This window comes from Podarcis raffonei, chromosome 17 (genome assembly GCF_027172205.1).
Source record: "Podarcis raffonei isolate rPodRaf1 chromosome 17, rPodRaf1.pri, whole genome shotgun sequence".
In the NCBI taxonomy this organism is placed as follows: domain Eukaryota; kingdom Metazoa; phylum Chordata; class Lepidosauria; order Squamata; family Lacertidae; genus Podarcis; species Podarcis raffonei.
Window position 1 is genome coordinate 35032530 of NC_070618.1, and position 20434 is coordinate 35052963.

Genomic DNA, 20434 nt, shown 5'->3' on the forward strand with positions numbered 1-20434 from the left:
TGGTCATACCAATTTAGCAGATTTTTTTCAGGGATTTGAGTTGTGCTCAGGAAAAGCATAAACAACTCTCAAGAAGTGTAACCAGTGGTGCTGCAATAAAAGTGTGCATGCTTTGGTCTGATTGCTGAAGGTACCTACTGGATAGTATCAATGTCGGAAGCAGCACGGAAACTATTTTTATGAGAGCGCTGCTGCCATTATAAATAGTAAAATACTGAACTTAAGGAGAACATTGTGGTTCAAGCAAATCCTGTTCACCAATTATAGCGACCCCAAGGTGTGTGTGGGGGGGGGCAATGCCATTTAAGGTCCGTGCAGCCTCCCTAGTGAGGACTGCCTGTGCCTAGCTTTCGTTGGTTTGCCAGCAACGGCAGTTCCTGAACCGTGCTCCGATTATTTCATGGTTTGATTATTGCACAATGTCCCATGAAAAGCTTCCCTCAAAGATGGTTTGGAAACTGCAGCTGGTTCAGAACGCTGTTGCAAGGTGTGATCATATTATACTGATCCTGAGAGCGCTTTAATTTGCTGCCGGTGTGCTACCTAGCGCAATTCAAGTTGTTGGTATAAATGCATAAAACCCTGAATAGGTTAGAACTCAAGTGCTTGAAGGAACGCCTTCTCCCTTACCAACCAACCAGTGTTGTAAGATCCGTAGGCCATGACAGAGCAGGGCTTTCTCAGTGGTGGCACCCTGCCTATGGGAGTCTCTCCCTGTATGGATCTGGTGGTCCACCACACTATTTTAATTCAGGCAACAGCTATTTATTTATGCAGGGTTTCTGTCCATCATGTGAGTGACCCTACTGATACAGCTGCATCACTAGTTGCTATATGGCATTGATTACTATACTGTGTTGTAGATTATGGGTTTAACTTTGTTTTTAATGCTGTACTTTGTGGAATCTGATAACCCCCCTGGGCTCCATGTGAGGAAGCGAAGAATGCAATAAACAGGTAATGCTGATGACTAAATTAGTGAAAGATAAGCAACACAACTCTCCACTCTAGCCCCACCCATACAAAAATGTGTCGCCACACATTGATTCAAGTCTCCAAATGCTCCCTAACCATCTCTCTCTCTTTCTCTCTTTGTGTAGCAAATCTAGCCTATTTTAAAAAATAATAATAACATTTTTTATTTATACCCCGCCCTCCCTGGCCAGAACCGGGCTCAGGGCGGCTAACACCAATAAAATTACAGTAAAAATATAATGGGGGGGGGGGGACCCAATTTAAAATACAGGTTAAAATGCAATTTAAAACGCAGCCTCATTTTAAAAGTAGCCCATAGATCAAAACCATAAGGGGAGGGAAGCATAAGGGCCAGACTGAGTCCAAACCAAAGGCCAGGCGGAACAGCTCTGTCTTGCAGGCCCTGCGGAAAGATGTCAAGGCTGGCAGGGCCCTAGTCTCTTATGACAGAGTGCTCCACCAAGTCGGGGCCAGTACTGAAAAGGCCCTGGCCCTAGTTGAGACCAATCTAACCACCTTGCAACCTGGGACCTCCAAAAATGTTATCATTTGTGGACCTTAAGGTCCTCCGCAGGGCATACCAGGAGAGGCGGTCCCGTAGGTACGTGGGTCCTAGGCCGCAAGGCAGTAACCCCCCATCCAACCCGCCCCAACCCCCCAATGCCATCCATTCCTTGAAATCTATTACCTGTGGACGAGGTACCATGCAATTGCATTCAGCCAGGACTAGAGGGCTCCACTGATCTTTTCAGGAAATGTGCACACTGGAGCTTCAAGGGATGGGGGCAAGGATGTAGTGATTCGGGGGCTGTAGGCCTCTAAGAAGGCTGTGGGGCAGTTTTGTGGAGAGACTCACCCTCAGGAGTGCAGGGCCTCGTCCCCCCACCTTCTTCAAGGACCGTCTCCAGGGGCAAGAAGTCTCGGGTGGGGGGCACCCACTGGGAGAAGAGAGGAGGTGGTGGGGACAGCCTGCCCAGAGGTAGGTGGCGAGCCGTGGGTGAGCCCAGTGGGGGCAGGAAGTGGGGAGGGCGCAGGGTGAGGGGGAAGTGAGAGCGGGTCACATCATGGCAGGGCAGAGCTATGCCCCAATTATACCTGCGGGAGAAGCAGCGGCAGGGGGGCCTCATGGTCGAGTGGGGAGGGGGGCAAGAGGCCCTGGGGCAGGCAGTGCACAAGCCATCGCTGCATTCCAGAGTCGGTTGCTAAGAAGCAGGATTGTGACGCCTCAGAGCACCCAGCCAACCAGCAGGCAGTGGGGCTTTCTCGGGAGGGCAAAGCAGAACCCTTTGTGGAGCCACCTCCGTTGCTCTCCAGGGCCCTTCTTCATCCCAAACACTTCCAAAAGATGAAGAGCTCCCAGACCCCCTCAAGCTCAGCTTACGAGATCACAAGCACAAAATCAGAAGTGGCTTTTTACCAAGACTGGCAGAATGTGAGGACATCTCTCGCGGAAAGAGAGATAGTGGCCCAGAACCTCCCATAGCCAATTTGCTAATGGAGCCACCTTTTATGCAGACAGGGCAAGAGGCCAGATTCAACCCCATCTTCCACAACAGGACAGCTTCCTGGGTGACCAAAAGCATCCTGGGATTTGCTTGTGAGCTGGACATAATAGACTCTACGGGCTGCCTCCAGTATGGTGAGTGCTCCTTGACTTGCAGGCCTAGTTTGCCTGAATGGTACAATCAGCTTAGAGAAAGCAGACTCACAAAGAGGCACAGGCAGAGATGGGAACAGAAGAGGTTCCTCTCTTTTCCTCACCCCAACTACAGTCATATCTCAGGTTAAATATGCTTCAGGTTGAGCGTTTTCAGGTTACGCTCCACGGCGACCCGGAAGTAACGGAACACGTTACTTCCGGGTTTCGCCGCTTGTGCATGTGCAGACGCTCAAAATGGCGTCACGCGCATGCGCAGACGTGGCAACCCGCAACCCGCGCATGTGCAGATTGCATTCGCTTCAGGATGCGAACGGGGCTCCAGAATGGATCACGTTTGCATCCAGAGGTACCACTGTAGTAGATCCCTCTCCCAACTCTGAGCCATGAAGAACTCAGAAGTCCTGGCTATTTCCTACAACGTAATCCCACACCTGTTTCCACACAGCCAAACATGGGATCCAAATATCCCAGTGGTTCCCAGACACAGTTCTATTCTGTCCTGCTAGACGCAACTTCCTCTGCCAATGTCAGAAACCCCCCAGGTTTTCTCCTGCTCTGTAGGGCAGGACTCGAACCAATGGCTTCAAGTTGCAAGAAAGGAGATTCCGACTAAACATCAGGAAGAACTTTCTGACGGTAAGAGCTGTTCAGCAGTGGAACGAACTCCCTCGAACGGTGGTGGGCACTGCTTCCTTGAAGGTTTTTTAGCAGAGTTGGATGGCTATCTGCCACAAATGCTTTAGCTGAGATTCCTGCACTGCATGGGTTGAACTAGATGATCCTTGGTGTCCCTTCCAACTCTATGATTCTGTGATTCTCCTTGCAGCAGCTCTATGCCAGCAAAAATAGTCTGGGCTCTGGGCCAACCAGCTAAATACCAATAGCCTAGATTTGATCTCTCTTTCTTTGATCTCGCTCACCTTTTGCACCTCAGCAGCCTTTACTGCCCCACCACCTGACCTGGGCAGGACATGCCGCAGTTGCTTATGTGGAGGAAGAGCGAGTGTGAATTCTGGCCCCAGCACAACTTGCCGTTGGCCTCAGCCCTCAGCCTAAGTTCCGGCTCCCTCACAAGGCTCCCATTGAAGGGGCCGTTTGCATCAACATTTGCTTAAGGCTGGGTATTTGCATCTGCTGACGTCAATGGAGGCCTGGCTTCTTGGGAACTCAGTTAATGGAGGCACCCGGGAGTTTGCCTTGAATGTCCTCAGCTACCGACTGCCTTTTTCTGGCTCAGGGGAGCGTGTGGGTCTGTCGAAGAGAGATACAGGGAGGAATCTCCAACTCAGGAAGTGCCCAAATGACCACATATACTTAAATGCGTTGTCTAGACACTGTTTTTCATATGTCAACAGTGTACACACCACAGAATGTGAGGTGCGCAGCATGGATTTGTGTCCATGACAGTGTCTGGAGGGGAAGTGTTTGCAAATCATCATATGTGTGCCTGAAGTGTCTGAAATGCCTCACAGTCCAATCCTATGCTCCTTATCCATGGATTTCAGGGTGCTTTAATCAGAGTAAATGGTTTAGGCTCCAATCCTACACTCACTTGCCAGTGAGTTAAGTCCCACTGAACCCAAACGGCCTTACTTCTGAGTGGAAATATCTAAACTTCCACTGTTAATCTGCAAGTGGAAAGAGCGCAGCATTAGCTTGTCCAGCCTTACATGGCATGGCCCAGCCCTCAAACACAGGAATCTGGATCCTGTGACAGGAGGCAGTAGAGCCCATTGTCAAAGAGGAGGCACAGCCCCCAAGGGTGCTGGTTCCAGCTCTTGCACCCAGAGTCGTCCAACAGCTGAACTTCAGTGTGCAGGACAAATAATCTGAAACTGGAAATGGACATGTAACCTTGGTGTAAGGTGGGGTTATGCACTGCCTACAGAACGCTAAGCTTACTAGGAAAGCTCAGCCACACCTAACCGGGAAACAAAAAAACACTGAAGCAAAACGTTTAAACAAGATAATGCAAAAGAAACAAACAGAACCGTGATGGAAGTGATATTGAAAAGGGAGGGGGAAAAGAGGTGTGCCAAAGTTTCACTCTCACATATTTAAGGTGAGAGCGGGTCTTTTGGAGATCCTGCGATTTCCAGCAGTACTTTTCTCAAGGTGGTGCACATGGTTCTCCTCCTCCCCATTTCATTCTCACAACTATCCTGTGAAGTAGGTTAGGCTAAGTGATGGTGACTGGCCCAAGGTCACCTAGCGGGCTTCATGCCTGCGTGGGGATTCGAACCCTGCTCTCCCAGGTCCTAGTCTGACACTCTTAACACTCCAACCACTACGCCACACTGTCTCTGAGCTGTTGAACTGTAACTCTGGACAGCATAGTAGTAAGTCTTGTGGAGGCAAATTTGAACGTGGATGCCCTCTGTCCCCTTTACATTACTTTCAACTGTGTGTGTGCTTGAATATGCAATTCCAGCCACATTCTCACCGTAGTCTTGGGGAACTATGTGAAAATGGAACTAGAAGTATCTTCATCCCACCCCCTATCCATTCAATGCCTCACCGATCATCAAAAAGGGGGTGCTTGGGGGGTTATGTATGTGAACAGACAGTGGACCCTTGGGTTACGTTACCTTCGGGTAATGTAACTTTTGGGTTGCAAATGTGGCAAACCCTGAAGTGTATACTTCCGGGTTTCGCCGCGCACGCATGTGCAGAAACACTCTGCACACTTCGCGCATGCGCAGAAGCGCTCTATCACGCCGTGTGTGTGCGCAGAAGCAGACCTCTAGATGCGGACTTTTCAGGGTACAAATGGACCCCCGGAACGAATTAAGTTCATATCCGGAGGGTCCACCGCATTCATAAAACTTCACCTCTGCATTTGAGCTCAACTCTAAGGAAAATAATGTAATATTAAGATACAGTGGTACCTCGCAAGACGAATGCCTCGCAAGACAAAAAACTCGCAAGACGAAAGGGTTTTGGGTTTTTTGAGTTGCTTCGCAAGACGATTTTCCCTATGGGCTTGCTTCGCAAGACGGAAATGTCTTGCAAGTTTGTTTCCTTTTTCTTAACACCGTTAATACAGTCGCGACTTGACTTTGAGGAGCAACTCATAGCACGCGGCGTGGTAGCCTTTTTTGAGGTTTTTGAAGACTTTGGTGATTTTTGAAGCTTTTCCAAAACTTTCCCGAAACCGTGCTTCGCAAGACGAAAAAAATCGCAAGACGAAAAAAATCGCGGAACGAATTAATTTCGTCTTGCGAGGCACCACTGTATATCCCTGAAGAGATGCCTAACAAATTTTGGGTTAGTTCATTGTTAGACTCCGACAGGTAATATGAGAGCCATTTTTAGATTACAGCTAAGCTATGCAGACAGACCTAAATACATTTTAATCAGAGCCTATGACAATGGACTGGAGAGATTAAAAATCCTACAGGCTTTATGGCAAAGCTCTCAACTTTCCATTTCAGATTCAATTCCTCTTTTATCAGAAACAAAGAAATGTACAACTTTAATGTTTGCCATGGGATTTTAGATTTAAATTAATTATTTTTCCATGCAGGCCAGACAATATATGTTTATATCTCAGAACAATCCCCCCCAATGCCATGCACACACTTTTTAAACAGTTTGAAGAACTCTAATAATCCTGAGAGCCAAATTGTGTAATGGTGATGTATGAGCAATGAGGAAAGTAGATGCTAGTTATTATTATTACTTGCCTATCCTGTGCTGCAAAAGAAAATTATACTAGGCATTAATATATTATTATTATTATTGGGTTGTTTTTTTCCTTTCAGGGCCTCAACAGTCAAAAGGCACCTTTGCACTCACCTAAGAAGGTGTTGGAAATATATTCAGAGACCTGGTTTCCAGAGCGGCTCATTTCAGAGAGGTGGGTTAGTTCACGGTTCAGCATTCTTTTGAACTGTCAGACAGAGGGGGAAAGAGAGAAGAGGAAGGAGTTAACATGGGTTTTCTGTCACATACACAGGTATGAACAGGTCATGCAATTGTGTGTCACTGTATACGACGTACAGGACAGTCTGAATTTGAATATGTATGCATACATAGGCTTTGAGAAAGAGAACAACGACAAAAGAAGACGTTATTGGATCAGAACAAAGCGCCCATCTAGTCCAACATTTGGCTGGCACAGGGGCCAACAAGATTCACATGGGAAGTCCAGAAGCAAGACATGAATATAACTGCCTCTGAGGGCAAACATCATGGCCAGATGATGGCAGCCACATGGTCCATGAATACCTGTGAGTCACTACTTGTGAGTAAATGTGTGTGAGAATAAACATGTGTGCCATATCTTGAATCATGTGTGTTCTTCTAGTCCAGGGGTGGGTAACCTTTGGTCCAGTTGCTGTTAGGACACCAGTTCTCAACATTTCTGGCCATCCTGGGTGGGGCTGATGGGAGCTGGAGTCCACCAACATTGGGGTGTGTGTGTGTGTTAATAATAGGTTCCTCACCACAGTGCAATGGATTTCAAACTGTCTTCCTAGGAATTACAGCATATCTAAGAGGGCTTTCTACTGAGAAAACTGCAAATAAGCTTGTTTTCCACTTCCAATCATCTCCTGCTCACTGACCATGCTAGACTTCAGCTAGGTCCAACTGGCCTAGCCAGTTCTGTTGTCTGAATAGGGCCTGTGCACCCAATACCATGCACTGGAACCCTTTGTAACACATGTGGGGATTCACTGGCAGACAAACCTACATTAGGGTAAGAAGCCTGACAACTGACACTCTTAGTAACACACATTACCATTGCCCAGGCATATATTTTCGTGTGAGTACACAAGCATGCATGTAGTGGGATTCAGACTTTTCCTGTGTGTGGAGATGCTATTGTGTGGATGTGGAGGTACAGTGTCTCAGCTGCACAAGAATGCTTGTGCAAGCATGTGATGCATTGATACACAGTCATGAGAACTCACAGACTTTTATTAATACTGTTGCAAAAGTTGGGTGCCACTCCCAATCTCTGCCAAGCCATGGCAAGATTCCAGGGAGGTTCAGGGTCTGTGCTCGTTTGAGATGCAAGACACAGCGGAGGCTGTCATAGCCTTAAGATATATGGTTTATTCACACATATATACTTTTAATCTGCGTGGAGTCCAGGAACTCAGCTACATTAGTAAAGAAACAGTGATTTGAATGCGCTATAAATATGTAACACCAGATGGCGCCAGAGAACAGGAAATTTTAAAACACAGTTTTCTATAGAGATTTTTTCCCTTTTGTTATAGTGATCTAATTTTTGACTTATTTATAGCGGGGGGTTTTCCTGTGTCTAGATCCACCCCAGATCTTACAGCATGGCCATTTCAAGAGGGGCTTGTTCCCCACAGCAGTACAGCAGCTGATTCCAGGGCATTTCTCTCTACTTGCCTTCATCCAGCCAGCCCGTCCAAGATCATTCTGGCCTTTTTCTCAGCTGTTGTGCCAAAGGCTCCAGACTCTTCCTGTGACATCATGCCCAGTTACCCTGGCAACCTTCCGAATCCCCAGTCTCTGTTCACACCTCTTCTCTTGCCTTGCCAATGGCCCTGCATTGTTTCTTAAAGGCCCTAGCTTGGCCATGTTGTTCTGCATAGGCTAGTCCAGGAATTCCTCCACAACTTGTATTTTCCCTTCATATCCCAAATAATCAAAATCCTACCATTTATTAATTTCTACTATTCACTGTTACCTCATATCTGTAACAATACAATACAAATACAATAAAAATACAAAGGACCTGCCATACCTATGGACACATGTTGCTTTAGCCCAAATGCAACCCAGAGAATGGAAAACTGACTTGCAAATGTGTGCGGACTCTCAAAACAGCTCAGGTTCAAGAGTGAAACCCCAATCTATTGTGGCACAGGGACATCATTTACACAGAGAGGACAGGGAGGTCATCTCATCCACCGACCCATCCACGCCACACCCACCAGCTGGCATTTCAACCCATATGCAATCATTGCACATGAATAATTCTTTAGGGTCATCCGCATGTTTGACCAGCCTCATAAACTGAGTAGCTGTAAGGGAAATGGCTCCTAATATTGAGAAGGCACACCAAAAGCACAAATTCCCTAGTTTCAATAAAATAAATTCAATTGTTTTTAATCCATGCTGTTAACAGCTGTCTCTTTATTATGATATTTTTTAAAAAAACAACAACAACCCAACAACAAATGTTCTAAAAATACAGGGTTTTCCGTGTGATCTCATTGGGACAGGCAGTGGCGGGGGATTCTAAGCTGGTCCATGGTCTAGTTCAGGGGCCAGCAAACTTTTTCAGCAGGGGGCTGGTCCACTGTCCTTCAGACCTTGGGGGGGGGCTGGACTATATTTGGGGGGGGGAATGAACAAATTCCTATGCCCCACAAATAACCCAGAGATGCATTTTAAATAAAAGGACACATTCTACTCATGTAAAAACACGCTGATTCCCAGACCATCTGAGGGCTGGATTTAGAAGGCAATTGGGCTGGATCCGGCCCCCAGGCCTTAGTTTGCCTACCCATAGTTTAGATCAGTGGTGGGGAACCTGTGGCCCTCTGGATGCACCTAGACTGCAATTCACAGCATCCCTGAACACTGACCATGCCATCAGAAGTTGGAGTCCAGCACCATCTGGAAGGCCACAAGTTCCCCACATTTGGTCCAGATGGATACACCAAATGCCAGATGATGTGGTAGCAGGTTTTCATACCCAGCATTGAAAAAAAGTGTGGCGAGCTCATTGGACATCAAAATCTTTGAAGTTTTTTTGGGGGTGGGGGCAGACAGACACATTGTCTGGTAATCCTGCATCAGACCTACTTCATTTCATCTTATCATTCCTAGAGCCTTGGTACCCCCTGGTAGTCTGACGCTTAATCCCTTCCTGCAACCAGCACTACAAAACTCAGCACCAAGGATTTGGGGCAAAGGGACTGGCTTCCCCAGTTCGGTGCCTGACATTGCTGTCATTTCAAAACCCACTTTGCCCTTGAAAAAACTCCCGGATGCTGCTCCCTGGCAGAAGGGTTGAGGTGACTCATCAGCTCGTCAGCCAAGACATGGGTAATGCTACAGACCGCCCAGCTGCAGCAGCCTCAGGAAGAAACCAAAGGGAAAAACCACCTTCCAGGAGGACTTCCACAGTGCTGCTTCAGCTGTTCTTGATTAGGGGTCAGGATGCTGTTATGTGGAAGTGCAGTCCAAGGCCTGCACTTCTCTGATCCAGGACAAAAAACCAAACCCCTTCTTCCTTCGCTTGGACTCACCCAGGCATGCAAAAGCTCTGCAGACAGATGCTCTTGTGCTGTCCCTGCCAATCCCCCAAACAGGGCTTTTCTTCAGCTGCAAATCACCAGAACTCAGTTCCGGCACCTCTCAGGTAGGTGCCATTGCCATGATAAGAGAACAAGGGAGGCACTGATGGTGAGTTCCGGCACCTCTTTTTCTAGAAAAACAGCACTGCCCACACATACCCAGTTAGAGCCTACATGGAAATTTTGTCCTTCATTGCTATGTCTCTTATACCCTCTTCCTGATTCAAACTTGCCCTTTCCTTGGTACAGGGTGCTTGAGAGGTCAACATGCTTCTTTGTGCCTCCTGGGAAAAGGGCAGAATACAAACTCGGACAAATGATCCAAATTGCTGCTTCTTACTTGTGTGAAGATGCAATACAGCGGACACTCAGGTTGCGAACGTGATCTGTGCGGGAATCACGTTCGCAACCCACAGTGGTCTCAACCCGCAGCGCCGTGTCTGCGCACGCGCCGGTTGCAATTCTGCGCACGTGCAAAGCACGATTTAGCACTGCTGTGCACGCGCGAAAACCCGGAAGTAACCCGTTCTGTTACTTCCATGTTTGGCATGGTGTGCAACCCAAAATCACGCAACCCAAAGCGTCTGTAAGCCGAGTTATGACTGTAGTGGCATGTTTGAGCATTGCCAACACGGCTCTTAAGGAGCAAGCCAAGAACACTGGGGCTAGTGGCTGTGATCTACCCATTGTTATTGACAGGCAAAGTTGTTGAGATTTTTTTTAGGGGAGCCAAAGCTTTCTGGGGGGATGTCTAGTGATCTACCGGTAGAGCACAATCTACCTGTTGGACATGCTTGGTGTATTTGAATCCTGAAGAGCAGCTGCTTCAAGTTCAGCTGATCTCCCCAAAGCCCTGTGGCTGATGAGGACAACTTGCCTATGCAACTTGCCAAGCTAGCTTCCCAAGAGCAGTATTTCACACCACTGGTTGTCTGCTACCACAGCCAAGTAGAAAAATGAGTAGCTACCACCTAGGCATGTCCTTAGCCTGAGAGTACCGAGAGTTAAACCAGCTAGGGACCGTCGCAAGTACAATCTTCTCCCTCCTCCCACATCTTTCTCAAATGTTTAGCCAGACTTTCTCCCCCTGCATAAGGGAAGCTGGCCAGCAACAATACATCGTGTCTGGAGTGGAATCAGCTGAATGTAGCTTCAACCAGATCCATGGGCATAGCCAGGATTTTTGTTGGGGGGGAGGGGAGTTGAGCTTTTGGGGGGAAATCGCCCCCCGAAGTTGTCGAGCTGTTTTTGAGAGATTGCCTCAAAAGTTGTTGAGCTTCTGTTGGGCGGGGTGGTGGTGGTGGTGGTGGAGAACCTTAGTTTCTTAAGCATTATTAATGCTTTTTGATACTTTTTGAGGATTTGCCCCCCGCCCCTGACTGCACCCATGACCAGACCCTGCCTTGAAGCAGGTACATAAAAGAGGTGCCAGTGTTTAGGACCGGAAAGTGTTTTGGGAGGCAGACTTCGTTGCCTTCCCTTTTATCATTTGCTAGCAAACCACCTATCGTTACGAGAGACAAGGCGGATGATGCAGAAGGGTTGATGTAGGTTTCTGCATGTTCTGTGCACAAGCACACGCTGAAACCTCTGTGGGAGCCCTGTGCATGAAAGCCACGCCACCCTACAGTGGGGTAGAAGGCAGATTTTCCTTTCGCACACAGCACTTGTCTCCCATAGGTGTGAACAGCATTCATACACTTACAGGAGAGAAAGAAGGGAATGAACTTTAGGAGTTGGAGTTAAATTAGCTCTCCGAAACTAGAAACTCTATTCACTACATTTCCTTACCCCCCCCCAAAACCCCTCTTCTATAAGTCATTAAGATTTCTTTCAGGGTATCCCATGAAGACTGGGAGAAGCAGATTTGCCAGACTGCTCAGCAGATGAAAGGCTGGGCTAAACTTGAACTACAAAACATCAGTGTAAAGCCAGAAAGTAATTTTTCCCCCTCTTACATGCTCACTCCCACCAAATGAAGATATGAAGGTGATTGCATTAACTTGCTTTCACCCACACCACTTAAAGCACTTACAAGCCTCTTTCCTGAGCCTGGTGTGCTTGTGTAAAAGACAGAAATGCAGTTTTAAATATGTGAGTGTATTAAGCTTTTAAAAATCAATTGATGACCATCTGAGAAGGTGGATTAAAAACCCTCATTTTAGCCTGTGCATCACCTGTGAACAGAAGCGTTCCATCTGGAGCGTATTTTTAGTTCTCTGCTTGCATGTCAACATTTAAAGCAGGAAAAGCATTAGCTTGCAAACAGTGGTAGTGAATTAACTGAAGAAAGGATAGATTCCCAAGTGATAATTAAAGTACTTTAAAATGCACGTGCCGTTTGGGCTTTATACTCCCTCACGGTATGATTATTCTCCAGCATGAAACAAAGGTCAAAATTGCACCACCACCGCCAAATGCCCACTGCTCTCAAAATCTATTAGGGCGCTGGCCATCATGACAATAGACAATAGACAGGGGCAGGCAGGTGAGAGCAACTGCCCCCCAGCAAATAAATCAATAAAAATACTTATCTAATGGAAGTTCTGCCCCCTAACCTGAAGTCTGCCCCTCCCCAACATAAATGTTGGCTACGCCCATGCATGACAATGTACCATATACAAAGTAGGACCCTTGTACCTACGGGACCGCCTCTCCCGGTATGCCCCACGGAGGATCTTAAGGTCCATAAACAGCAACACCCTAGAGCACGGGTGTCAAACACAAGGTCCGCGGGCCGAATCCGGCCCGCCAGACCTCGTCATGTGGCCCGTGTAGCCGCCACCGGCCGCCAGCCTTCACCTTTTATTCTCGCTTTTTTTTTTTGACACAAGAAAGCCCCCTCTTCAGCGCATGCACGGCAGCCTACAAGCCAGAGAACGTCTGCCCTCTAGCGGCGTCGGCCGTTCTACACAGGAAACCTCCATTTTACATGTCCTTTACATAGTCCTACAGATACAACCAGCCCTTTGAGGGTGACCAAACTGCTGATGCGGCCCCCGATGAATTTGAGTTTGACACCCCTGCCCTAGAGGTCCCGGGCCCCAAGGAGTTAGATTAGCCTCAATCAGAGCCAGGGCCTTCTCAACACTGGCTCTGGCCTGGTGGAACGCTCTGCCTCATGAGACCAGGGCCCTGCGGGTAGGGCCTGTAAGACAGAGTTGTTCCGCCTGGCCTTTGGCCTAGAATCAATTTGATTCCCTCCCCCTCTTTCTTTTTTCCTTTCTCCTCCTGTGAAGAGGCTGCATCTTAATGTTTTGATGTTGTATTTTAATTCTTGTTTTTTAAGTTGTATTTTAATCAACTTGTTTTATTATTGGTTGTTAGCCGCCCTAAGCCTGGTCTTGGCTGGGGAGGGCGGGGTATAAATAAAATTTATTATTATTATTATTATTATTATTATTATTATTATGGCAGAGGGCTTGGGGTGGGGAGTCCCAGATCTGCTGTAGATCCTCCAACCGTGTCTTGTAGAGCCAGCATTTCTTAACATTCACTCACTTAGCTTCACCCTTGTTTTGAAGCTGGACATCACCTGTAAGAGTAGGCTTCAGATATTTCCTAGCCCATCCTCCTTTCACATAGGGTTCCCTGTCCCTCTGGTGCAACAACTATATAACAACTGGGTGGCTATAAATGACATTTCCTTAAGTACTTAATGCCCAAGACATGTCTCTCGCCACTGGGTTGTTTGTACTGTCCAAGTAAGGAGGTTTTAAGGAGATATTTCTATTCCATAACAGTGGCCGTGTTCTCCCCTCCACACACACTGGACCAGGCACACTAGACAAATAGCATCCTGTTTCATGGAATACAACCATGATAGGTTAAAAGGTAAAGGGACCCCTGACCGTTAGGTCCAGTCGCGGACGACTCGGGGGTTACGCCGCTCAATTCGCTTTATTGGCCAAGGGAGCTTCCGGGTCATGTGGCCAGCATGACTAAGCCGCTTCTGGCGAACCAGAGCAGCGCACATAAACGCTGTTTACCTTCCCGCTGGAGCGGTACCTATTTATCTACTTGCACTTTGACGTGCTTTCGAACTGCTAGGTTGGCAGGAGTAGGGACCGAGCAACGCGAGCTCACCCTGTCATGGGGATTTGAACCGCCGACCTTCTGATCGGCAAGTCCTAAGCTCTGTGGTTTAACCCACGGCGCCACCTGCATACAACCATGATAGGTTACCACTTGCTAAATTGTGGCCTAGTGCTTCCAAATAGCAGGTGATATAGTCAAATTATGCCTGGGCTGTATCATGTCAGATGAAAGGCAATGGAATAGCAAGAGATACACATGCAATAGATAAAATTCCTAGGAAACAGCAAATTAGCATGCCAGGAAGCAGGATCCTACCTCACCTTTCCCTCTGACTTGCCAATTTTATATGTGCAGGATTTTCCGCCCCCGTGGGGAACTTTTCTGTTGTGTGAAACGTCCACCTGCAGTCTAAAGTGGTATGGTCCACAGCACAGGTTTACCAGCTCAATTGCTCTTCATGAGAACTTGGGCCTGTGCTTCAGTCTCTTACCAGAGGCTGCTAATAGCTCAGTCCACCTTCAAGAATGAGTGTTTGTGGTCGTGCTCAGAGACGGAAGTGGGGGCAGTGTTTGTGGGCAGTCCCAAGTTTTCACAAGATGGAGTTCTTACATGTGTGAGAACTTACACCAGCGTGTCGAGAAGCTCCTTCCCCACTTCTCTTGGCTGTAAGGTCAGCCTGACACATTTTAATCACCTAGGGGTGTCCCATTTTCCCTTGCCATGCTAGTGCATGCTGAGGCCCAGTTTCTCTGGCCTCTTCCATTCCAAGCCTACAGGCTCATTCTCTCTCCACCCCCTGCCCCAGGATCACGTGTCCCAAACATCTTCCTCAATTGCTTTGATTTCGTCTTTTTCTCCCCTCAGCAAAGCTACCAATCCCTCCCCTCCTGCTTTCCATCACACATTTCCTCAAAGCTGCATATAGCGGAACCACAAAAGGGGGTGGGGGTGGGAAGAGAAGAGAAGAGACATGAAAAGGGGAACAGAAGTGGCATCCTCGTCATCTCTGGCAGCCAATCCACTGCGCCTCAGAGCTATCTCCATAGCAACAAGAGTCTCCTTAGCAACTGCCCCCATTTTCAGACCAGAGGACCGGGTCTCTGGGAAATCCTCCAAACGCAAGACAAAGTGGAGGATAGAATCCCTTGGATTTAACCCATTATCTTTATATTATGTTAAACACATATGCCCCTACTGAACATTGGGGGAATCATTCTCTTCAGATGCCCAAAATTCAGGCAGGCCCTCGCAATCTGAGGCAGAGGAAGAAAAGCTTCCATTTCCCCTCTCTGCCCCCAAGCTGAAGGCTCTTTCCACCTAGGTAGGATTAACAACATCCTCTCTTTTTCCTTCTGTGCTGCTCCCACATCTGCCTCATTCATATGCAGGCAGGCAGGTTTGTGGTATGGCAAGAAGGCCAGATGGCTGCTGTTGTGTCTCCCACCCAGTTCTGGGCACCACAGTTTAAGAAGGGCATTGACAAGCTGGAATGTGTGCAGAGAAAGGTGACCAAGATGATCAAGGGTCTGGAAGCCAAGCCTTATGAGGAATGGTTGAAAGAGCCGGGGATGCTTAGCCTGGAAAAGGGGAGACTGAGACGATATATCTTCAAATATCTAAAGGGCTGTCACGTGGAGCTTGTTTTCTCCTGCTCTGGAGGGTAGGACCTGAACCAATGGCTTCAATTTACAAGAAAGGAGATTCTAACTAAACACCAGGAAGTTAGAAGGTTTTAACAATGTTTTTGGGTGGTATGCATATTTGTGGTACGACAAGGTTAAAGCACATAAAGCATTCAAAAACCATATTGTCAGGAAAGCATTGTTTAATGTCTGGATAAGGTATAAAGACTTATTGGGAAACAAAACTCCAAGGTGGTTGTCACCAATGGAAGCAAAGGCTCTGAGAAGACCCAATATGGAGGCCAAATGGCCTAAATATTGGGGAATTTTGGAACAAGAGGGAGATAAGTTGAAATTGCAAAGCTTTGAGAAACTAAAAGACAAAGTGCGAGATTGGCTTCATTATTACCAAATAAGAGAGGCTTTTAATTTGGATAAAAAAATTGGATTCCAGGTGGAGAAATCAAAATTGGAAACAGAACTGGTAGAGCCCAAAACTAAGATACTTTCAAGAATGTATAACTTGCTGTTAAAATGGAACACGCAGGACGAGACGGTTAAATCTGCTATGATTAAATGGGCACAGGATATAGGACATAACATTATGTTTGCTGACTGGGAACGGTTGTGGACCACTGGTATGAAATTTACGGCATGTAATGCCTTAAGAGAAAATATTATGAAAATGATATATAGGTGGTACATGACACCAGTCAAGCTTGCAAAAATCTACCATTTGCCCGATAATAAGTGTTGGAAATGTAAGGAGACTGAAGGTACATTCTTTCACCTTTGGTGGACGTGCCCAAGGATTAAGGCTTTCTGGGAGATGAAATATAATGAAATGAAAAAGGTACTTAGGTACACCTTTCTGAAGAAACCAGAGGCCTTTCTCCTGGGCATAGTTGGCCAATTGGTGTCAAAGAAGGATAGAACTTTCTCTATGTATGCGACAACAGCAGCAAGAATACTTATTGCAAAGTACTGGAAGACGCAAGAGTTACCCACTCTGGAAGAATGGCAGATGAAGTTGATGGATTTCATGGAACTGGCTGAAATGACTGGCAGAATCCGTGACCTGGGAGAAGAGTCGGTGGAAGAAGATTGGAAGAAATTTAAGGACTATTTGCAGAAATATTGTAAAATTATAGAATGTTAATTTGACGTTGGATCGAAAATAAGAGGTGTTAGCAACAAAGTTAAAAAGAATATGTTAAAAATAGATTGACAAAGGATGAAAATATTCATTTATAAATATGTCAAGATTAAGAGTTAAGATAAAGGAAATAGGCCAAGGATTTGCTGAATTCATTAGGTAAATGGGAATACAAAAAGGGGAGGCGGGTGGAAGTCAAGGAAACTAGCAAATGAAGCAAAAGGCATAAAAATGGATCTTTTTCCCCCCTCAATTTTTTTCCTTTTCTTTTAATTATGTGTTTTTACTTTTTCGATTATTGTATTTTTCTTTTCTGTATTTTTCTTTTTATTTTTCTTTGTAAACGTTTGTCTATTTTTTGTAAAATCTCAATAAATATCTTATAAAAAAAAATAAACACCAGGAAGAACTTTCTGACAGTAAGGGCTGTTCAGCAGTCCAACAGACTCCTACGAGAGGTGGTGGACTCTCCTTCCTTGCAGGTTTCTAAGCAGAGGTTGGATAGCCACCTGTCATGTACGATCTAGTTGAGATTCCTGCATTGCAGGGGGTTGGAATGGTTCAAAAATCATCTGGCCTTTCCTTCCACCCCATTCTTTGTTTTCCTCAGTGGGTTAGACCCCAGCAATACCATGACTGCACTTTCATAAATTGTGGGTTAACAACACACTCGGCTGTAGAGTTGCTCCAGGGCAGAGTGGGGAAATTTAAAATGACAGGTTGTAGCTGAGAACCAAAGGGACTCAGATTAAGCGTCAGGGCCCCTGACTGGGTCCTGCATAAGGGGGTCAGTTGCTGACCCTGGGCCTGAACCTGGCAGTACAAATATCTGACGTATCTGAAGACTGGCCATACTTGAATATACCAAGAGTACGAGACTTAGTTAGGCATGTGCATGAAGGTGAGAGGGGTGTTATTATCACACCCCACTTTTTTGGAAATGACAAGACTGGTTTTTAGAACTTGCTCAACTTAGAAGAGAGGCATGTGCAGGTCAAGGTAAATGACAAACACAACTGAAGCAAAAACACAACCCCTAGCTTTGAGGATACCACTGGTTTGGATGTGAAGTTTGTTTTGCTCCTAATCAACCATGATTTATAGCTAAGATTTGCTCCTAGCCTGCTGACAGTGGTTTGTTGAGAGTGGAAAAAACCATAATGTTTTGTGTTCAGACATAAACCAGGGATTATGGCTTTTCCTTTTATGGGCTAGTGGGGAGGAGACACTCCAATCTGGTTTTTACCAAGAGTACACCTTTTACTGAGACGCAGGTGGCGCTGTGGGTTAAACCACAGAGCCTAAGGCTTGTCGATCAGAAGGTCGGCGGTTCGAATCCCTGCGATGGGGTGAGCTCCCATTGTTCGGTCCCTGCTCCTGCCAACCTAGCAGTTCCAAAGCACGTCCAAGTGCAAGTAGATAAATAGGTACTGCTCCGGCGGGAAGGTAAACGGCATTTCCGTGCGCTGCTCTGGTTCGCCAGAAGCGGCTCATTCATGCTGGCCACATGACCCGGAAGCTGTACGCCAGCTCCCTCAGCCAGTAAAGCGAGATGAGCGCCGCAACCCCAGAGTCGGCCACGACTGGACCAAACGGTCAGGGGTCCCTTTACCTTTACTTTACACCTTTAGATTGAAACCATGCTGTGGGAAATAGGCTGCTGACTGAAGCCTGAATGCTTTCTGTCTTGATGAAGAAGGAAAGCAGCAACACTTCACAGAAAGACAAAAAGTCAGTATAATAAAGGATCACCTAGATAATCTGAATTATTTTAATTCAGCATAGTTAAGACAGCATTTTATCCAAGGAATTCCAGAGGCAGAGGATTCTACACCCATTGAGGGTGGCAAACTGATCTCTGTTATAAGGAGCAACCTATGGGGAAGTTCTCCTGCACAAGCCCCACTGAAATGAACAGGAAGAACTGCACAGTAATGCTCTTGCACACTTCCCATTCATGCCAATGCAAACATCCTGACAGATTGCGTCCCATATTAATTAGAGAAGGGAGTGTGGGTGGAGGTAACTAACAGTTGAGTTTTCTACCTCAGGCATCAAAACGAATTAGAAACTTAGTAGGCAAATCTCAGAAATAATAGCTGCCATACTTGAAAATTCATGGGAAACATATCTGGCCCTTCAGGTTGGAAGAGAAGTACAACAACATGTATCTTTTAAAGAGAGAACAACCTATGGAATTATGCACCTGCAAGCATCAATGCTGGGAAAGATATTACAATAAGTTCCTTTTTTTTGCCCAACATTTTGATAGAAAATGGGGTATGAACAACCAGCTTACAACTTTTTCTTGTTGTTAAAGTACAGATCCTACACCATCCTAACTTCCTGCTTTGAAAAATAAATGATTTAGCAGGCAAGGAACACCTGGCAGGTACATATCTGTGCAAGGCTTTGGAGGCCTTAGTCTTTCATGAGAGCCATGCATGGAAGTCTGGAAGATATGAACTAGAAGAAACTATCTTAAAATGAATATGCAAATTGCTGGAGAAATCACACATGGCTCAAGATCAGGTTGGAATGAGGCTTGATAGGAGTACAGCTATCAGTTCTGTAAATGACACAAATTTGGGGTGAACAACAAACAGTCTAGAGTGGGGATGGAGGACGTGTGGCCCTTCAGCTGTTGCTAGATTCCAGCTCCCATCAGTCCCAGACAGCACAGCCAAGGGTCAGGGCTTGGCTCCACTATCCCAGCCTAGAGGATAAGTTAAAAATTGAAAGTTCTCAAAAACTGAAGAGCTGGGCACACAGACATGAAATGAATTTTTTTCAAGGACAAATGCAAAGTGTTCCGTATAGGTACGAAAAACAAAATGCACCATTGTAAGAGAGGAATCTGACTAGGAAGCAATGCTTCTGATAAGGTTGTAAGAGTCACATTTGATAACAAAATGAACCTGAGTCAGCTGAGGCCAGTAAACCTTCATCAGAATCAAGTGGTCAGGCTTACAAACTACCAAGAGAGGGAGCAGCGCTCAGCACGGCTTTCTCATCCACATCTTTATTTTGTAGAAGTGTATTCAAAAACACAACCACTCACTCTGGCGCTGCCTGAAGTAATCTAGTCCAGGGAAAAGCTGTACAATTTGGTGGTGCTGAAAGTATAAACTGCCCCAAAGTGGAGTTTTGTGAAATACAAAGTGCCAATGCCCTCCTTATAGGCTCTGTTCATAACAGCACTATTTCCAAGACTAGGGAAGCTCTAATACTGGTATTTTCAATGCTGGTATGATTTTATTTGAAGGTCTCTGCTCTGGGCATGACTCAAGAAGGTTATTGATGTGTCGGAAAGGTAAGTCTTGCAAGAAAAGGCTGAAAGAAGTAGGTATGAAAGAACTAGAGAAAATCAAATCAAATACAATTAAAATATTAGTAATTGTCTCCCAATACTAGAAAGGTAGGTTGGGGATTGATTCTGCATTCTTTTCAGTAAGTCAATGAGGTTTACTTCTAAGTGAACAGGTTCAGGATTGTATTATTATTATGGCATTAAGCAGACAATCTATTCAAATCCCACTCCTGCCACATTTAAGCTGTTTGGGGGAGGAAGGAAACCCCTGACTCAAAGGCAACAACCATTAAAAAGTAATTGGTGAGGGTGAAGTGTGGAATACATATGTGAGAGATGTACTGCTATTCCCAACATCCTTGTTTTTAAAAAAACTTGGGCACA

General features: G+C 46.1%; 1 protein-coding gene and 1 long non-coding RNA gene across 7 annotated transcripts in view; one reads left to right on the plus strand and one right to left on the minus strand.

Moving 5' to 3' along the window:
* Positions 1-20434, minus strand: part of PDE4A (phosphodiesterase 4A) — a 388477-nt gene that overhangs the window by 18291 nt on the left and 349752 nt on the right. For all 5 annotated transcript variants that reach the window (XM_053370589.1, XM_053370587.1, XM_053370588.1 and 2 more), the window contains one exon: positions 6434-6527. In XM_053370589.1, coding sequence (XP_053226564.1) covers positions 6434-6527 — 94 coding nt within the window. The remainder of the gene's footprint in view (positions 1-6433; positions 6528-20434) is intronic.
* On the plus strand, positions 2372-6926 carry LOC128404733 (uncharacterized). Of its 2 annotated transcripts, none has more exons than XR_008328157.1 (3): positions 2372-2614; positions 6400-6494; positions 6674-6926. It is a non-coding gene; the product is annotated as an uncharacterized LOC128404733 (long non-coding RNA). The 2 variants fall into 2 exon arrangements; XR_008328158.1 differs by having other exon boundaries at positions 6594-6687.